This window comes from Ricinus communis, chromosome 8 (genome assembly GCF_019578655.1).
Source record: "Ricinus communis isolate WT05 ecotype wild-type chromosome 8, ASM1957865v1, whole genome shotgun sequence".
NCBI classification, from domain to species: Eukaryota; Viridiplantae; Streptophyta; class Magnoliopsida; order Malpighiales; family Euphorbiaceae; genus Ricinus; species Ricinus communis.
Genome location: NC_063263.1, coordinates 2682118 through 2700085, shown reverse-complemented (window position 1 = coordinate 2700085; position 17968 = coordinate 2682118). Strand labels below are relative to the sequence as shown.

The 17968-nt window shown below is 26.9% G+C and overlaps 1 protein-coding gene across 4 annotated transcripts; it reads right to left on the bottom strand.

Moving 5' to 3' along the window:
• Positions 1 to 438: 438 nt before the first annotated feature.
• LOC8265942 (lysine histidine transporter-like 8) lies at positions 439 to 9375 on the bottom strand. Of its 4 annotated transcripts, XM_025159002.2 has the most exons (7): positions 8723 to 9375; positions 4336 to 4487; positions 4168 to 4251; positions 3827 to 4005; positions 3466 to 3597; positions 2977 to 3333; positions 439 to 708 (listed from the first exon to the last, which is right to left on the bottom strand). In XM_025159002.2, the coding sequence occupies exons 1-7, from the start codon at positions 9025 to 9027 to the stop codon at positions 571 to 573; spliced, it is 1347 nt and encodes a 448-aa protein (XP_025014770.2). In that variant the 5' UTR covers positions 9028 to 9375; the 3' UTR covers positions 439 to 570. The 4 variants fall into 4 exon arrangements, with proteins under 4 accessions (XP_025014770.2, XP_025014769.2, XP_048233538.1 ...); XM_025159001.2 differs by having other exon boundaries at positions 3827 to 4251; positions 8723 to 9374; XM_048377581.1 differs by having other exon boundaries at positions 3827 to 4251; positions 4336 to 4469; positions 8723 to 9372.
• Positions 9376 to 17968: the final 8593 nt, after the last annotated feature.

Below are 17968 nucleotides of genomic sequence, written 5' to 3'. Positions count from 1 at the left end.
GAGGCTTGTGTTTTCTTTTTACAACTTCATTCTACTGAGGAGTATAGACACACGATTTTTAATCTTGAATTCCTAAGTTATGCAACAATGTTTGAAATGCAGTACTCAAGAACTCATTGCCATTATCTGACCTAAGAGTCTGTACTTTCTTCCTAAACTAGGTTTTTATCATTTGAGAAAAGGTTTTAAAAAAATTTCACAAGTTTGACTCTTATGAGCAACTAAAAGACTCTAAGTTGCCCTGCTAAAATCATCCATAACAGTAATCATATAGTGACCACCAATAATGTTTCTTTGTCTGTAAGGTCCTCATAAATCCACATGTATCAACTGAAAAATGGAATTTATGTGAATTGAACTAATAGTGAAAGTAATCTATGTTGTTCAAACCTTGGAAAAAAAATTATACATGCAATGATAAATTCGTACAATCATAAATGAAGAGCAAATGCTTAAGGACTGTAATAGATCCATGATCAAGTCTTTTGTGCCTAATAGACATAGTTTGTTCTGTAATATTATCGATGAGAAAAGGTTCAAACAAGAGTATGTAACTTTTGATGGTATAGATCAAGTTTCACTCATGTTTACTAAATTACAAAGTAAAGTATTTAGTTTTAAAACCTTAGGAGTGAAAGAAAACTTGTCTAGGATGTATAATATCCTTGGTAATCTACCAACTTCTAGCACCTCCTCAGTTTGCAGGTCCTGCAAAAAGCAATGATAATGGTAAAAACATGAATTTAGTTTATGCAGTTTTTTGAAAGTTTACTCACTAGAGGAAGATTGAATTCGAAACTAGGGTTATACAACACATTGGCCAAACAAATATTCTGACTTAAAGAAATTTTGCCAATAGTGCAAACAAATTTAGTTGTTCCATTTGATAAATGATTTTTTGTAGGTAATGTAAGTCTTTTGGGTTCTTGGATTAAGTTTATATCATTGCATATATGAATTGAGGCTCCAAAATCAACAATCCAAGTTCCAAATAAGTCTAAATGCATTCATATTAGAAGCCAATGCATAATTTAGGTCGAGTATTATACCTGCATAATCCTTAAAATGAGCAAAACTTATAAGATTACCTCTCATTGGCCCTTTTTCTTTCATAATCTTCATTATCTGCTAAATGAGGTTGCTCAGGTCCACATTGTTGATGTTTGACAGAGGGTCTTTGTCTTAGCAATAGAATTCTAGTCATCCAATTAAAAGGAGTACCCAGTGTTGAGCCATCTTTAGGTTCCTTCCACCTGATTACCCCTTTGATTCCTTCATATCCTTATACTAGTTGGGATGCCTGTGGGTTCTAAAACAAGTACCCTTTGTGTGTGACCATTCATATTACAGTAGTCACAATGAAGATCATTCTTATTGCCTTTACCACCACCACCTTGTTGGTTTCTGTCCTCTGCATGCTCCTTTTTTTGTAATTTTGTGTCCTAGCAGTCAAAACAACATTCTCAAGTCCCTCATTAAAATTCAATTGAACCTCTCTATGTTTCTCAACTCTCTAAACCAATGAGTATGCCTTGTTGACAAAAGGCAATGGGTCCATTACTAAAACTTGGTTTCTTACGCTATTATAATTATCATTCAATTCCATTAAAGGCTGCATTACTCTATTTAATGAAGTCACATCTGAGACTTTCTTAGAAACTCCACACTGGCGGTTTCCATAGTTACATATAAGTGTAGGTAAAACATAACTCAAATCGTCCCACAGCCTTTTCAATTTATTGTAGTATTAATCTACAATCATGATTCCCCGAGTAATCGAGCTAATTTCCCTATATAATTGATAAATCAGAGGTTCGATACTTTCACACCACAGTTTTCTGGCCCTACTAGCATAGATAAAGGCATCCAAAATATCTCTTGAAATTGAATTCAGAATCCATGATGTTATAGGGGAAGTTGGATCCGGTATCCCACAATCTCCATTATCTAATTCCAACTTAACGTTAGCACCTAAAGCAATTTTCTTAGCTCTTCCAGGCTAGATAGTTCTTACCTATAAGTGCAATTGATACCAATACCATTCCTGGATAGTCGTTGCTCTGTAGAAAAAGAGGGTTGCCATTGTGTTATAGGGTCTAGCTTTCTAGTTCATTATCTTTTTAGCCGCAACTTGAATCTCCTCTCTTGCTCAAATCTTTCTTCATCACTCATCGTGAATTAACTCAATCAAGAATAGAATTAGGTTTTCTTATCAGATCAAATTCTACGTTGATACCTTGAACACTCTAAATTTCTCAGATTGCGGTGAAGCAAAGAAATGGAGAAAAAAATTTTCTTATTCAATGAACATACCCTCAAAGGAATATAACATTTAATAAAAAAAGAAACACCTAACAAACTAAATAATATCCACTATTAAGGGGACACCTCATAGAAAGACAAAAACACTACGGCTATCATGCCAACACAAATATAACCAAATATTTATATAACTAACTAATTACAAAGAATATAAAAAAAATAGAATATAATGTGTACGTGTATTTTCTTATACTTTTTTTTTTAAATCACAAGCCATGCTAAAGAGGACCAATAAATATATAAATTCACTAATTTGATAGAAATAACAAATTGGTGGTCAGGAATATTGGAAGTACGTAGGGCCTGTTAAATGCTTAAAAAGATTGAGATATATTAAGAATTAAGATGCATCATACACATCCATAGAGGAAATCTCATTCCATAAGTATTTGGCTTCATTAGATACCATGTAATATTCAAGTTCAGAGTTTGATACTATTTGACAAGCAGTCAGTACCATTTATTATTGACTGCAAAAACTCCCTTTAAGGAAGGAACTATGTTAAGTGTTAAGATTTTTATCATCTAAGGCCTGAAGAAGTTAGCATGTAACCCTTTGGTAGCTAAGTTCCAAACTGCCGCTATTACTAGTAAAACACTCAAAACTAAGCCTAAGCAACCTAGCCCCAAGTTAAACCACCACATGGGACTAACCTTATCAGGTTTCTTGATTGAAATCCACATGAAGCAAGGATACACAAATGTTAGAGGTAATGCCATTCCTCCTATTATAGCTGCTAGACTTGGTAAAAATGGGAATGCGACTGCCACAAAGAATGCTAATCCTCCAAAAAATAGGCGCAGAGCTGTCCGAATCCGGCGCGAGCATCTTTTGTTCTTGATGCTAGTGTATCTCAATTCCAAATTGTCAAAAACTGGTACTGCATAGATTTGGAATGAACTTAAGCAGTTTGCAAGTACCAAACTATATAGTGTGATCTTTATGGATTTTGAGGCATTTTGGCTGTAGAATTGCAAGAACATGCTCATGCTTCCTATTTTTTTAGGTAACTGCACCATAAATTGAAGCAAATTGTTAGCATATGCAGAAGTTTATTGTTCACAATTACTTCATTTTTAATAATATTTGCAATTGGCAACTTATAGGTCTATGTCGCAATTTACAGAGTTGATGCAAATTACCTTATTTCCGTAAGCCCAAAAGCCTACTATTACAAGGGGAAATAAGCACATAGCTATCAGAATGTAAGATATGAGCACTGCTCTCCACATTGGTTTATACGATGGATGTTTTGAACTAGATGGTAGTGTCCCCTGCATCAATATCAACAATTTAGTCTCACACAAGCAAAAATAAAAGAACCAATTCCATAGAAAGTTGAAAAATCCAGTGAATCATTGGATGAGTAATAAGTATTGTGAGTGTTATATATTTAGTTAATGAAAGAGTGAGCTACGTATTTCAAATTTTACAACTACTCTTTATTTGTTAGTTTTCTAATTTTATGGTATAATACATCAGAAAAATGCCTTAAAAATTTACCTGAATCTCAAGAATGAGATTGTGACCCCTAAAAGAAAGCATGATGATCCCAAGCGCAATCAAGATGTCACTAAGTCTAGCCATATCAAATCTGCCTGCTTGTAATGGGGAATGAGAAGTACCAGTAGGTCTATCCTTGGAGACAGTTGATACCCAAATTAGGGTGTAATATCCAAAGGCTGTAATTGCAGCAATGAGAGAGATCCCAGCAATGGAATTCAAGTTAGGACGTTGAGCCAAGATTATAGCTAAACAAGTGAAAACGAAGAACCACCCAGTCCCAGCCAATGACTTGGATTCACTGTTATGTATTGTTTCAAATAAAAGCTCCATTATCTTACTTCCTGTTATAATCAGTACCACACATGTGCCTCCTGATAAGTACATTACTGGGAATATTGCTAGCACCTTCCCTATTTTTGGACCTGAGAAAAAAAAAACAATAAATTACAGTTTAGATATAAATTTAAGAATTTACATTTGAGCTTAGCACAAGTTTATTTACTAACCAAAGGCAACGATGGAAAGTTGAAGATATCTGCTATAGCGTGTTCCAGGGACATGCTCGTGAAGATGAAGGAGAAGCCATATTGTATAGAGCTGCCATCCAAATGCTAGTGATAAACATATGATGCCCCATGACCTGCAATACTTCAGCTGACTATAATTATGAAATTAGAAATAAAATAAAAATTGATAATTCAACAATTTATACAAAAATTTCTTTCTATCTCTTTTAATTATAAATTGTACTTTTAGTTCTTTTAAATTCCCTTCCTGAACAAGAACATAATTTTATTACTCTTATTATGTTTTATGGCGGAGGAAAATCCATCAACGGCAGGATGGAGAGTGGTGACTAGAGAGACATCAATGTATATAACGTCGGGTAAGTCTTAGAAGTGTGTTCAATTGTCAATTGATTCAGTAGGAAAGCCAAAGGGAAATATAGCATTTTTTTTTCATAATAAGAAAATTTTTTTCTCCATTTTTGTTTTTAGAGAAATTTGAATTGTGCAGTGTGTTTTAAGAATTATTCATGCTCTAGCTCACTTTTCTTTTAAGAGATTTGAACTTCAATTTCCAAGATTAGAATTTGTATGTCTTGCTTGGATGTAGAGAAGAAAAATAATTTGTATTAGTTATTTGTTTGGTTGCTGAGAAAATTTGTATGAATTGCTTGTATTATGGGTACTGAGAAAACTAAAAGAAAAGAAATTCATTTTTAAATTTTGTGGTGTTTGAATAAATTAGTATTCTGACTCATCTTTTTTTTTTCTATTTTAAATATCGCATGCCACATTAGCACAAATTATTGAAATTTGATATAATTTTGAACCTAATTTAAGTGCATGTCTCATCTTTATATTGATATAATAAATAAAAACACATATTTAATAATTTTAAATAATTAAAATCATATTAATTATTTAATAGTAGAATAATATATATATATATATATATATATATATATTATTTATTTTTTATGAGTTATACACCTAATATAAATAAGAGTTATCCTTTATTTTGTTAGGTTTTTATATTACTGAATTTCTAACGTCTTCGTTTATTACATTTTCTGAAAAAATTATAAAAATTAGACAATTCTAGAAAATGATTAAAATTCAAAATTTTTTTTAATAATTAAGTCTAAATAACAGGACTATTTCAAAAAAAATGGTTTTATACTTCAATTATATTTAACGCTATTATCTATGTCAATTACCATATATAATTAGGTGTGGCTAACGAGCGAAATTCATAGTGTATTACTAAGAAATTGCAAAATTATTTTCAAGACTTATATTTTCCTAGAAGCATCCTTATATATCATGTCTAAATGGGAAAGGAGTTAAAAAAAAAAAAAAGGAGAGAGAGAGAGAGAGAGAGAGAGAGAGAGTGAGGTTCACATCAAGTATTTCTATTTGACATTGTGTTTTAAAATTGCTTTCAAAAGATAATCATTTTATTTATATTTTTAATTTTACAAATTTTTTTAAAATTTATTAATTAAGAATAAAATTGATTATGCAGTTTATAATTTTTTTACATTTTAAATATATGAAATTTTATGTCATTAATATAATAAATTAAGCTGGTCATGTTAGATTTATGATCCATATACAATCCATTTAAATAAACGTGTTGTGCGTATTCGTGTTACCTATAAAAAATTCGTACCGTGTCAGAGTTAAAATTGACCCTAATCTTATCACATGAATAGTTCAATCCGACAAAAATATGATCCACGAACACGTTTTGACACCCTATTGATAAATCATGCCAATATTTTAGATTTGATGTTGAAAGGAAGAAAAGAAAAGAAATATTTTAGGAAAATAATTATTTTGTTCAATTATTCTATGTACACATACACTATACTTTCTTGGGTATAAATTTGTGTATATTTGGTTACATCAGCAAACAAAAGAAACTTCTTTTTTCTCCAATGCATTTGAGTCCACACACTTTTCACTCAAAACCAAATCTCTCTCCAGTTTTCTATCCCTACCCCTTCTCCCTTTTATTTCCTTTATTCCATTCTTTCTATCCAAAAGCAAAATGAGAAATTAGCATCAAATCTTTAAACTGCAGTGGGTAAAATATTTTAAAAAAATTTAAAAATCCTAAAAATTATAAAAATACAAATAAATAGATGTTTTTTCAAATATAAATCAATAAAAATATATTTTAAAAAATTAAAAATAAATTCACTAAATAAAGATCTTAAAACTTATTTTTTAAAATTTGTTTGACGGCTGTGTGGCCAAGTAGGACTCAACCACTATCAAATGTTTTTGAGGGGACAACCAATATGGAAATTTTGATCAATGATTCACATGATTATTAATTTAAGGATTTTCCTCATTCGTTACTAAAAGGCACTAAAACTTAGAATATATTACCTTTTATATAAGAAAGTCAAAAAAAGACATCGATGCACCCTTTTCAAATTTGTTTAAATCATATAAATGAAAAAGTCAATCCCACAATGAATTATTGTAGAGCACATTTTATACGTCTTAGAATTGAGAATATAATTTCAATCCTTTTCTTTTCTTATCCGAAGAATTCATTCTAGTGCTAAGAGTATTGAAGACTTTCAATTTTAGTGGAAATAAAAATAAAATACTTCAGAATAATTTTTAGATTTTTATTCAATTATTTTAAAAATATTTTTTAGAATAAGATTCCTCGATTTCAAAATCTATTTTTGATGTATGTTTCCTGTAATAGGTGAATGCGATTAATTTTTAGTTTGGAATTAGTTGCATAGCTATGAGATATAAAGTCCTACTTTAAATAGTTTTTATTCAAAAATAAAAATTAATATTTTTAAAAAAAAAATTTAAAACCACTATTAATTTTTCTCTTTGGCCGGTGAAATTGTACCACCGCCGCTTTCGATCTGCTTAGATTTTTCATATGGGTTAAGTGACAACTTTCTTCCTAAACAGATCAATAATAATAGCTACACAGAGTATCGGTCACTCGGATTCTGGTTCTACTAATTCTTTTTTTCTCTTTTAATACTCTCTTGTATAGAAAGAAAGCATGCATAATAAAGAGAAAACTGAAAAAAATATAACAAAATATTAATTTAATATTTTAATTTTTAATTTAATTTAATAAAATTCAGTAAATTATATATTTTAACATTTTAAATTTTTTTAATTAATTTAATAAATATTTAAATTTTATTTTTTAATAATAAATATAACTATATCCCGTGCCTACCAATGTGTTAAATAAAATTACATAAAAAATATTTAGATATTATATATTTTATATTAAAAAATAAATATTAAAATAATTAAATGATAAAAAATTTAAATACATACTTATCAAAGATATCGATAGTTGATTCTTTTCTCGAGAAAAATAAATTGAATAAAAAATTTATTCAGACAATAAAAAGAATAAAGCAGAAAGTTTATTTTTAGAGTGATTTTACTTTATCACCGACCGCATGAGTTTTTGATATACGTGTCAAACATTATAAACACTTCATTAAATTTTGTGAGTTTTTCTTTTTCTTGTTTTCTTGAGAAGATCAAAATTTGCCGAGTTATCTACGGATATGAAATTAGTTTCTAATCTGTTTTATAATAAAGTGTTTTATATTTAACTACCTAACATATCATTATTTAAAAGCTTGACTCTTAATTGTTTTATTTGGATTCTTAATAATTCCTTTCAAATGGTTCGGTTCCTCTAAATTCACTGGTAATTCGAAGATACTGCTAAAGAGACCCTACTCTTTTTGCAGATTCAAGACTTAATTTTTGTCTGTTTTTCTAAATTATAAATAATTATTTTTTTATTTTAATTTATCTTAAAATATATGTGTTTAATAATATTTTTTTATTCTACTCTTTGATTAAATCTTTTTATTAACAAAATAGAAAATAAATAAATAAAGGATATAACTTTTTAAAGAAATAAAAAAAAAGTAAACAATAATAATAAAATATATTTAAGAGTGATTCTTAAATATGTTCAAAAAAAAAATGATGAATTACAGATTCTTTTATAGGCCTAATTTTATGTTGTCTTATATTGGTAGTGTAGCTTGTTAGTATATAATTCCAAGATAATCAAATCTTTATTATTATTATTATTATATATTTATTATTATTATTGTTGTTATTATTAACTCTAAATATAGTTTATGATTATAAAATTTGTAAATTTGTTAATATGTGCAGAACTTGAACTGTGAAACCATGTAACCATAGTAACAAGTAGAAAATTATAAGTTAGAATGGAATGGACAAACTGAGACAAATTTGAGTTACCAAACATGACTTGGACCACAAACGTTGCTTCAAAGAGCATACATGTATGCCTATACAGTGCAAAAGAAAGAAAAGAGAAAAGAAAGTAAAAGCTTACCATCCCAGAGTGGAGAAGGCAACGGGAAGCAGAAGAGCTTGAAACCCAATTCCAGAAGAAAGCAAATGAAATATGGAAGTGCAAGTGTTGCCATTTCTTGATTCTGTAACAGGTAGCCAAGCATCTTGTGGATTGGCCTCTGCGTGGCTAATATTATCATGGTTGTTGTCTGTACTTGTCGGTGTCTCTCTCATCGAGCCACCCGCTGCAATAGTGATGACATGAAGGGACGACAGAGGGCTCGGGCTCGGGACATAGTTGACGCCATGGCTATGGAGAGGCACCTCTTCAACCATCTCTCCCATTTTCTATTTCTTTATATTTGAGAGTCTTCAAAATTTAAGAATACGTAAGTGATGTTTTTGTGTGGGAATGCTTTCTCTCGCTACTCAAAAGGATTGTGTTTAAGCTACTCTTTTATTTTCTCTTTTTTCTTTTCTCTTTTGGTGAAATTGATGTGCCCATAATGACGAACAAGATGCTTAAACTAAAAAGATCATAACTGTGACATCACCTTCATGACGTTAGCATTTCTTTTGTCACCTTCTCCCATACAAAATATGTGGTATTTTTCAATTTAAACTATGACTTTAAGGTTTGAGTTATCTATTTTCAGATATATGGTATTTTCTTTTATTAGTTAGCTCAGATGGCGAAGTAATTATAAACAAGACAATAACCACTAAGGTTTGACGAACAACATTATTAAATTTTTGGGCGAATTATATACCCATAATAAGTTAACCCAATCTATTTTTTAACCCAACTTAACTCTAACGGGATTTAAACCTCAACATTTTTATGGTCAATAGTAGATAATTAATTAATTTTCTATAATATTCTGTATAATATATGCATAATATAAAGAATATTATACAATTATAAAAAGCACAATACTAAAAATAAACTCTTTGTGATCAAGGTTCTTCAATTGTGAACGAATTGATTCTTAATTTGTAGTTCCAATATGATTGTATGCATCCTTCCTATTTTTGTTAGTTGTTGATTATTGTATTAGTATTCGTGATTCAATTTTTTTTTGTTGTTGAAGGTAACCTTAGATCTCATATATTTTAAATCGCACTATTAATAGTTCAGATTTATTATATGATCTGTATTTATTTTATTTATGAAAGATTTTAAAATTAATTTTTTAGTTAATTTATTCATCATGAATATCAGAGTCTAGTTGCTCGGTTTCTACAAATATGATTATATTATAAGTGTTCGTAAAAATTATATGTTAGTTTATCTCTTTTATTAAAGATGTTAGTAAATTTTTTGGTCTATTTTCGTGTTAAATAACTTTATATATTAACGAAATGGCATGATTATGGATTTTTTGAAAGTATTCTATGACGTCTTTAATTTGATGTATAGGTTGTAAATTTTTATTAAGAATTGAAGGTATTATTATAAGTCTTCAAAATGAGGTTCTGAAAAAAAAATTCTGAAAAAACATTATTTTTTGGAAAAGAAAAAAATATTAAAAGCTATTCTTTTCACTTTCAATATTTTTTTTCTTTCTATTTGTTAAACATAGTCAGTAGTAAAAAGTGAAAACAAATTGCACCATTAAATTTAAGTTCAAACGGCTCGGATTTTCATATTCGAACAGGACTTTGTCATTTATGTAAATTTTATTTGTTTTATATTTTAAGAATTTAATTAAAAAAATTTAGTTCAACTGCCACACATAAATTGTAGATTTATAGAAAATTAAAAAACAAATATTATTTCAATCGAATGACACGTAATTTCTACGTATGTTTACGTACGTGTAAATTGCAAGCCAAATAGTCAACAAAAAACCAAAATTTTAAGTTGACCTTCATTCTTCTGGCTTGAAAATAATAGAAACTGAACATCATAAAATTTTCTTATTTTACAAAATTGATAAGTAATTGAAGGAAGCAGAAACTAACATTAACCAAACTTAAGAGGGTAGGTGAGGTTAGGAGGTTGCTAATTTAATTAATTAATTAATTAGGTTTGTCGTTAAGTAATGCAAAGAAATGAAGCTCAGACTTCTCGTGCCCTGGAATGGAAACGCCCAGTCCAAAAGAGGCAGCTTGCTTTACGTAAATAACGTCAAGTCTTAGCTCTGCACCAATATCTTGACTTTTTTTAATTATATATATATATATATATATATATATATATATATATATATATTAAAATGTCGATATTGACAATTAACTTCAAAAAAAATATAATGGAAAAAATTAAAATATAAAAATATGATGAAAGAAATAAAAAAAGTAACACATATATTAAATAATAAATAATGTTAAAAAATTTAAATGAAGTAGTATGTTACTTTAGATTTACTACTCGAATTTATAATAGCTAAAAGATTTACAATCTAAATTTATAGTACTTTTTATATTAGGCCTATCAGTATTAAAAAATATAAATTTAATTTTTTTTAATAAATTGACAATGCTGATCCAAATTAGCTAATATGCACTATAATATTATATTGACAAAGTTGCTGGAATCTGGTCATGAAATGATAGTGATCAGTGGCGGTTGAAAGTATTTAAATTATATAAATAAAAAATTAAATAATAAAATATAATATATTATAAATAATTATAACTTTTTAAATTAAATATTATCAAATTAAATATAATTAATTATAATATATTTATTATTATGTTTTAATACTAAATAAAGCAATAAAACATGTAATATAATAGTAATTTTATTACATTATAATATATTTTAATTAAAAAAAAAAGAAAATGTTTTATTGGTCCCATTGTTTAGTCCGCTACTAATAGTTCAATCTTGTTAATGATATTATATTCTTATTAGTATAAAAGATTGCAAACATTATACCATTTTAATTATCATATTGGATTCTTTTAATTTTAGAAGATCTATTAAAAAGGAAGGTCTTATTAATTTGATCTATTAACAAGACCGGTTAAAATTAGTTAATGTGTGATTTATGTGAAAAAGTTAGTGATAGTATTTAAAATATGAGAGTATATTCTCTTTATTTATCATTTCGAAAACTAAAATTATTATTTTTAATTATAATTAAATAAAAATTTAAATTATATACCAAATATTAATAAAACCAAAATTTACCCATTTTCTAGTCTACTTATAAAAAGTCATTTTAACTTTAATAATTTATTATATCAATTCGTTTAATTTGAATTAAAAAATAACCAACTTAATTAGAATTATTAATATAGTAAAGAAAGCGTGGTATGAGCTCTATGCATTTAAACAGTAACGCTAGGCATTTTTTAGTGGCCTAATGAGCTGACTAAAATTATTAATATTCTTGTGATAAATTTATCAAAATGAGAAGAATTAAATATAATAATTAAAATGTTATAAAATTTGTAATTTTATACTAGTAAATTGGTTTTACATTAAGAGTTTGTTTGGTTCAACTGATCAGTGCAGTTGGTAGTTAGTGGCTGACGACTGATAGCTAATGATTAAAAAATTAAACCGTTAAATAATTTTTTATTAACAGTTATTGTTAATATGTTAAATAACTATTGAGAGTATAATTTATCATTAAATATATTTTATCTTATTATATTATATTCAATGATATAAATTAATAAAAATAACTCATAATAATTAAAAATATTATAATTAATTTTCATTAGTTTAATTGTATTCATTATTATAAAATATATAAAAAGTAAAAATTTAAATTTAAATTCTATTAATAAATTTTTTAATTTCAAATATCATAATTATAAATATTATAATTATTTAACTATTAAAAATAAGTTTAAAATAATAATTATTTATTATAAAATATAAAAATATAATTATTTAAAACTAATTTATAGTAAATTATTATTAATTAATTTTAATAAAAATAATAGTATTCAAATAAATAAATAAAAATTAAATTAACTATCAGCTCATGAATAAGCTGGTACAATCAACAGCTGATTGAGACTAACTCAGCTATCAACTGCTGTTTTTTAAGTGTTTATCAAATGTTTTAATATAATTGTTTAGTGAGCTGAATTAAATTTCTAAACCAAACACCCTAAGAGTAAATTTTAAAAATAGAAATGTTAAATAGAGTATAAGAAAATTGTGAATTTAGAATTTTCTGTAAGGATTTTATTAAACTGCAATCCCATAGTGCAGTTAGCATTAGTTTTCAATATGAAAAAGGATCATTCTATTGGCTAACACAAGTGCAGTAAAGAGGAAAGAGGAGAAGCATATCTACAAAACCTATTAGATTTCCAGATTTTGTTTGTGAATGGCAGAGATTCTTTCCTCAGTGGAATTAGGAAATGAATCATGAAGCATTTTGAAACCTAGTGTTAGTTTTTACAGCTTTGTCAAAGCAACGTATCCACCCCATCAATTTGTTTCCCTAAAGCTGTAACAATTGAATCTGTTGCCACCACCAATCTATTTCTCTTTTACTGTGCTTAGTGACGGAGCAAGAAATTTAGAGTAACAGACAACTTTTTAGTTTTTAATAGCTAAATTACAATATTTAACCAATCTTTTTAAATAACAGCTCTCGTTTATAATAGTTCTAATTAAAGTAAGAATTATTAAATTTTAAATTTTATTATCAAATAAAAAAATATAATAATTGAATTTATAAATTAAAATATTTTAATATTATATTATATATTTTATCATATAATTTATAATCAAATACCATTTTATCTAGAAAACTACGTATTTAACAATTCCTATATTTTATATGTAAATTATTAATAAACTATAAAAAAGGAAAAATTATATTTTTAAAAGTTAAGCGAGAACATGGCCGCTCCCGACTGAGTTAGCTTAGTCATTGCTTGTACGTACGTGTTGAGTTGGGTGCTGTTCTAGCGGTAATGGCATGCCACGTTGTTAGTGATGCATCATCATCCATTCTATCTGCTTTTGTTTTTTATTTTTTATATTCATAAATTTCAGTCTTTTTACATCCGTACTCCAAATATGATCCGATATCTCCAATTCTTCATTGCGTGTGTGACTTTGCTTTGGATGCTTTATTGAGACTCCCCATTAATAAGTATATCTTAGGAAAAAGTAGAAAACATATCTTATTTTCTGGAGTCATTTTAATGTGATATTGGTGTACGGTATTATATATATATATATAATATATAATAATACTATAAAAATTAATTTCTATTTTTATTTAATAATTCATTAATATAATTAAATATATTATTTTTATTTATTTTTAAAATTTTATTAGTATACTTGATAATTATAAGATTTATTTTCATAATTTTAATTATATAAATAATTTAAAATTATATACAAATTTATTTAGCAATTCAAATAAATAGGATAACATATACGGTTATAAATTATTTTAAACAATATTAATTAATTGACTATAATTAAAAATACATCCACAATGGTAGAATATCAGAATAATATTCCAGTAAAATTTTAATTTTTCACGTTGGTACATTCAGAAAATAACTTTTCTTGTGATTTTAATTTTTATATTTTATGTACTACCTAATATTATCATTTTTTTAATGATAGATTTATAATATAAATAATTTACTATAATATTAATTATTAAAATACTCTTATAATATTATAATATTATCTTAAATATTATATAGTTTATTTTAATAAAATAAAAAATATTATAATCTTATTTACTATGAAATCAATGTAGTTATATATTATTTAAAATAATTTTATTATTTAAATTTTATAAATTAAATCATAAAAAATTAATTATATTAATTTTTAAAATAGTAAAAACTTAATATTTAAATTACATTTCTTTTATAAAGAACTATAATTTTTAAATATAAAAAATTAATTTACATGACTTTTTATACCTTTTCAATTATATTTTAATATAAAAATAAAAATTAATTATATTCAATAAATAATATACATATTATTTTATAAGAAAGTTCTTTTTCTCTAACGCTCAAATGTCAATAGTTGTATACTACAATTTAAAAATGCCCTGATTAATGATAATATTACACTACAAATCAATTTTATTAATATTTTTAATTATGCAAATTCGATTATTTGAAAACTAAATTTTAATTATCTCCAAACTCATGAAAAACATAAAATTATTTCTAGAACAAAATTCTTAATCACCACTATGAAAAAGAAGAGTTATAATCTAATCAAAATAAATATATAAAATTAGAATATAAATAAAAATATATAATATATTATAATAAAATTACTCGTTATAAAGATAAATAGAATTACAAAAATAATTATTTGGAAAGAAAAATATTAATTTATTTTTTATTATATTTTAATATTTTTAATTTATTTTCATCTAGTAAATTCATATATATCATATAAAAATATCTAATATTATGAAAATAAAATCTAAATATATATTAAATCAAATTAAAAATTAAATTTATTTAAATGGTTGAAGAAAATATTATAAAAATATTTATGATAAAATAAAATAAAAATATTTATTTTGAAGAAAATATTATAAAAAAGGAATTGCATGTGACTTATGAGGTGTACGGTCGTTGGAAAGTGAGCAGATTTGGGAAAATGGAAAGAATAGAAACTCGTGAAGGTTGATATGGGGGCGGAGCAACACAACCCCCCAACGCCCAACTCCCCCCATTAATTTCCGACTTTCAAGCAAAGTGATACAACCATTTTGCGTAACTATGACATAAGTATACGGTGTATTATTAGATCATTAGTTTCGTAAGCAAATAGTATTATTTTCTAAATTCATCAATTTTTTCATTAGTCACATCATAGTTGAATAGAGAAAAGAACAATTTAAAGAAAACAGGATATGCTAAAATAATTATTCTTATATTAATTAATTAATTATAATTAATGTAAGTTAATTAAATTAAATGAATTTGGATGAATCCATCATGGGTAACCCGATTCAAATTCCAACATTGTCCACTCGCATATGACGGATAGATCTCATTGCGATGCGAGTATCTCAAAAATTTAAACAATGTAAAAACTTCAAACTAGTAAATGGGTTATGCGACCCAGGGAGTAAACCTGCATTTGAGAGCATATATGCATTTATTAGGAATAAAATAGTAGCTTCAACTCAAAAAAGATAATTAAACAATTAATTTGTTATTCTCGCATTGCCCTAAACTTTGTCTCTTTGAGATATCATATCATTTCTTAATCTTTAAAGAGCATTGTTCTATATATATCAATAATTTGCATATACATAATCGAGTAATTCTTCTATTAAGTGACAAGATTGGCAAGCTAATAAATATACTCGACAAGGTCTTCCTTTTCACTTAAGATTTATAATTCATACTTAGCTGCTTTTCTACACAGGTTCCAAAGGTCGAATCATCCATAACTATAGGTAACATACTAAGACAACAAAACACTAAATATAAAATACAAATGTTAGTAAAAAGTAAAAGGGTACACATTTGAGGATATTTGTTATCCTCAAGGTCTCAAACAGTGGAGATACAATGGATTATCCTTCCACTATTTTCTTAGTCGAATAAACACACATGGTATGAATCACGTGTTACAGTATTTATATTTTCATGATGTATAATAAAATATTATACAGATCTAAGTCCATTCGCTACTTAGCGCCTAACCTGAATTCTCTAAGTTGTCACTTTTAGCAGGTTAATACTGAGAATTCAAATATGGCTTGCACATGTTATTTTGATGTGGACAATCTAAATCGAGTGTATTCATAGATATCATCTTATCTCATTTTCTTTTAAGGCGAAAATCCTAATATAATGTCTCATCTATTCTTGCAATTCAGTGCCAGAGGCGATTACTCATGTGAGTGAGTCAATCTAAAACCTGTGTTACATCCTTATGTTGAGCTTTTCAATAAAGTAATATGTGATGTATATATGCTACAAAATGAATATTTAATATTAATGAACATAATAATAATTTTTATTTATTTAAAATAGTACAATATAAGCTCAATAATATTTGATAATCAATTATCTAAATTCTACGCAATCTAAGAAAGTTCACATGTGCAAGAAAAATATCTCTTAGTATTGGCTTAGTAAGGAGATCAGCCACCATTTAGTTCATAGAAATATATTGTACTGCTACTTCTCCTTTAGTAGCAATATCTCTAACGTAGTTGTACTTGATATCGATTTGGTTCCACTATGATATTTAGGATCTTTTGTGAAAGTAATTGTTGCTTGATTATTATAATAGACTATAATGGCTCCATCAAAGTCGTTTTGAAAATCCAAATTTTCAAAGAATCTCCTTAATCAAATCGTTGCTTGTACAACGACTGAATGTGTAAGGAATTCAGCTTCCATAGTCGACAAGGCTATGCTAGTCTGTTTCTTACTGCTCCATAAAATAACGCCTTTATTTAGTAAGAAAGCATAACTAGAGATTGATTTGCGTTGATCAAGGTGTCCTCCCCAATTAGTGTTAGAATAACTAATTAGACGCAATTCTGACCCTTGATAACATAAACAATAATCCATAGTGCTTTTGAGATATCTTAATATCCTCTTTAAAACTTTCTGATGCTCTTGACCGAGTTTGATTGATACCGATTAACTAGACCAACAACGAGACATATATCCGGACAAGTACATATCACAGCATACATAAGACTTCCTACGACACTAGCATATAGTACAGTGGATATTTTCTTTTATTCTTGTGGATTTTTTAGGAACATATTAAGACTCAAAACTTCATCTTTTGACACAGGAGTATCCATGGTTGCAACTACTTATATGGTAATGTTCTAAGATCTTTTGGATATAATTCTCTTATGATAGAGCTAAATGTTCCAAACTAAGTTCCAAATTTGGTTGCCTTTCATAGATTTCATTTCTTCTTCCAATGCAACTTTTCACTTTTTTTTGCAGGACATTCAAGTGCTTCTTTAACCGTTCTAGGTTCTTCATCGTCATGAAGAGTGATAATGTAGGCTTCTTTTTCTATTTGAAAATATTTTTTAGGAGTTTTAGAACGTGTACTCCTTCGTAATCGAGGGTTATTATCTTCACCAATTGAGATTGGCTCGAATTCACTCTCTCGCTCAATTGAGATGGGTGAAGTAGTTCTAATGCACTCCTACTGTCAAGAATATGGCTAGATTCTTCTTCTTAAAGGATAATTCCTTGTTGAATTGTGTACTAGTTTGGCCTTCTTCCATCTCATATAGATGATAGTCTTTATCCACACATTCCTTTTTAAAAAAATTATTCTCAAGAAAAGTGATATCTCAGGACTCAATTTCTGTAATCTTCATCA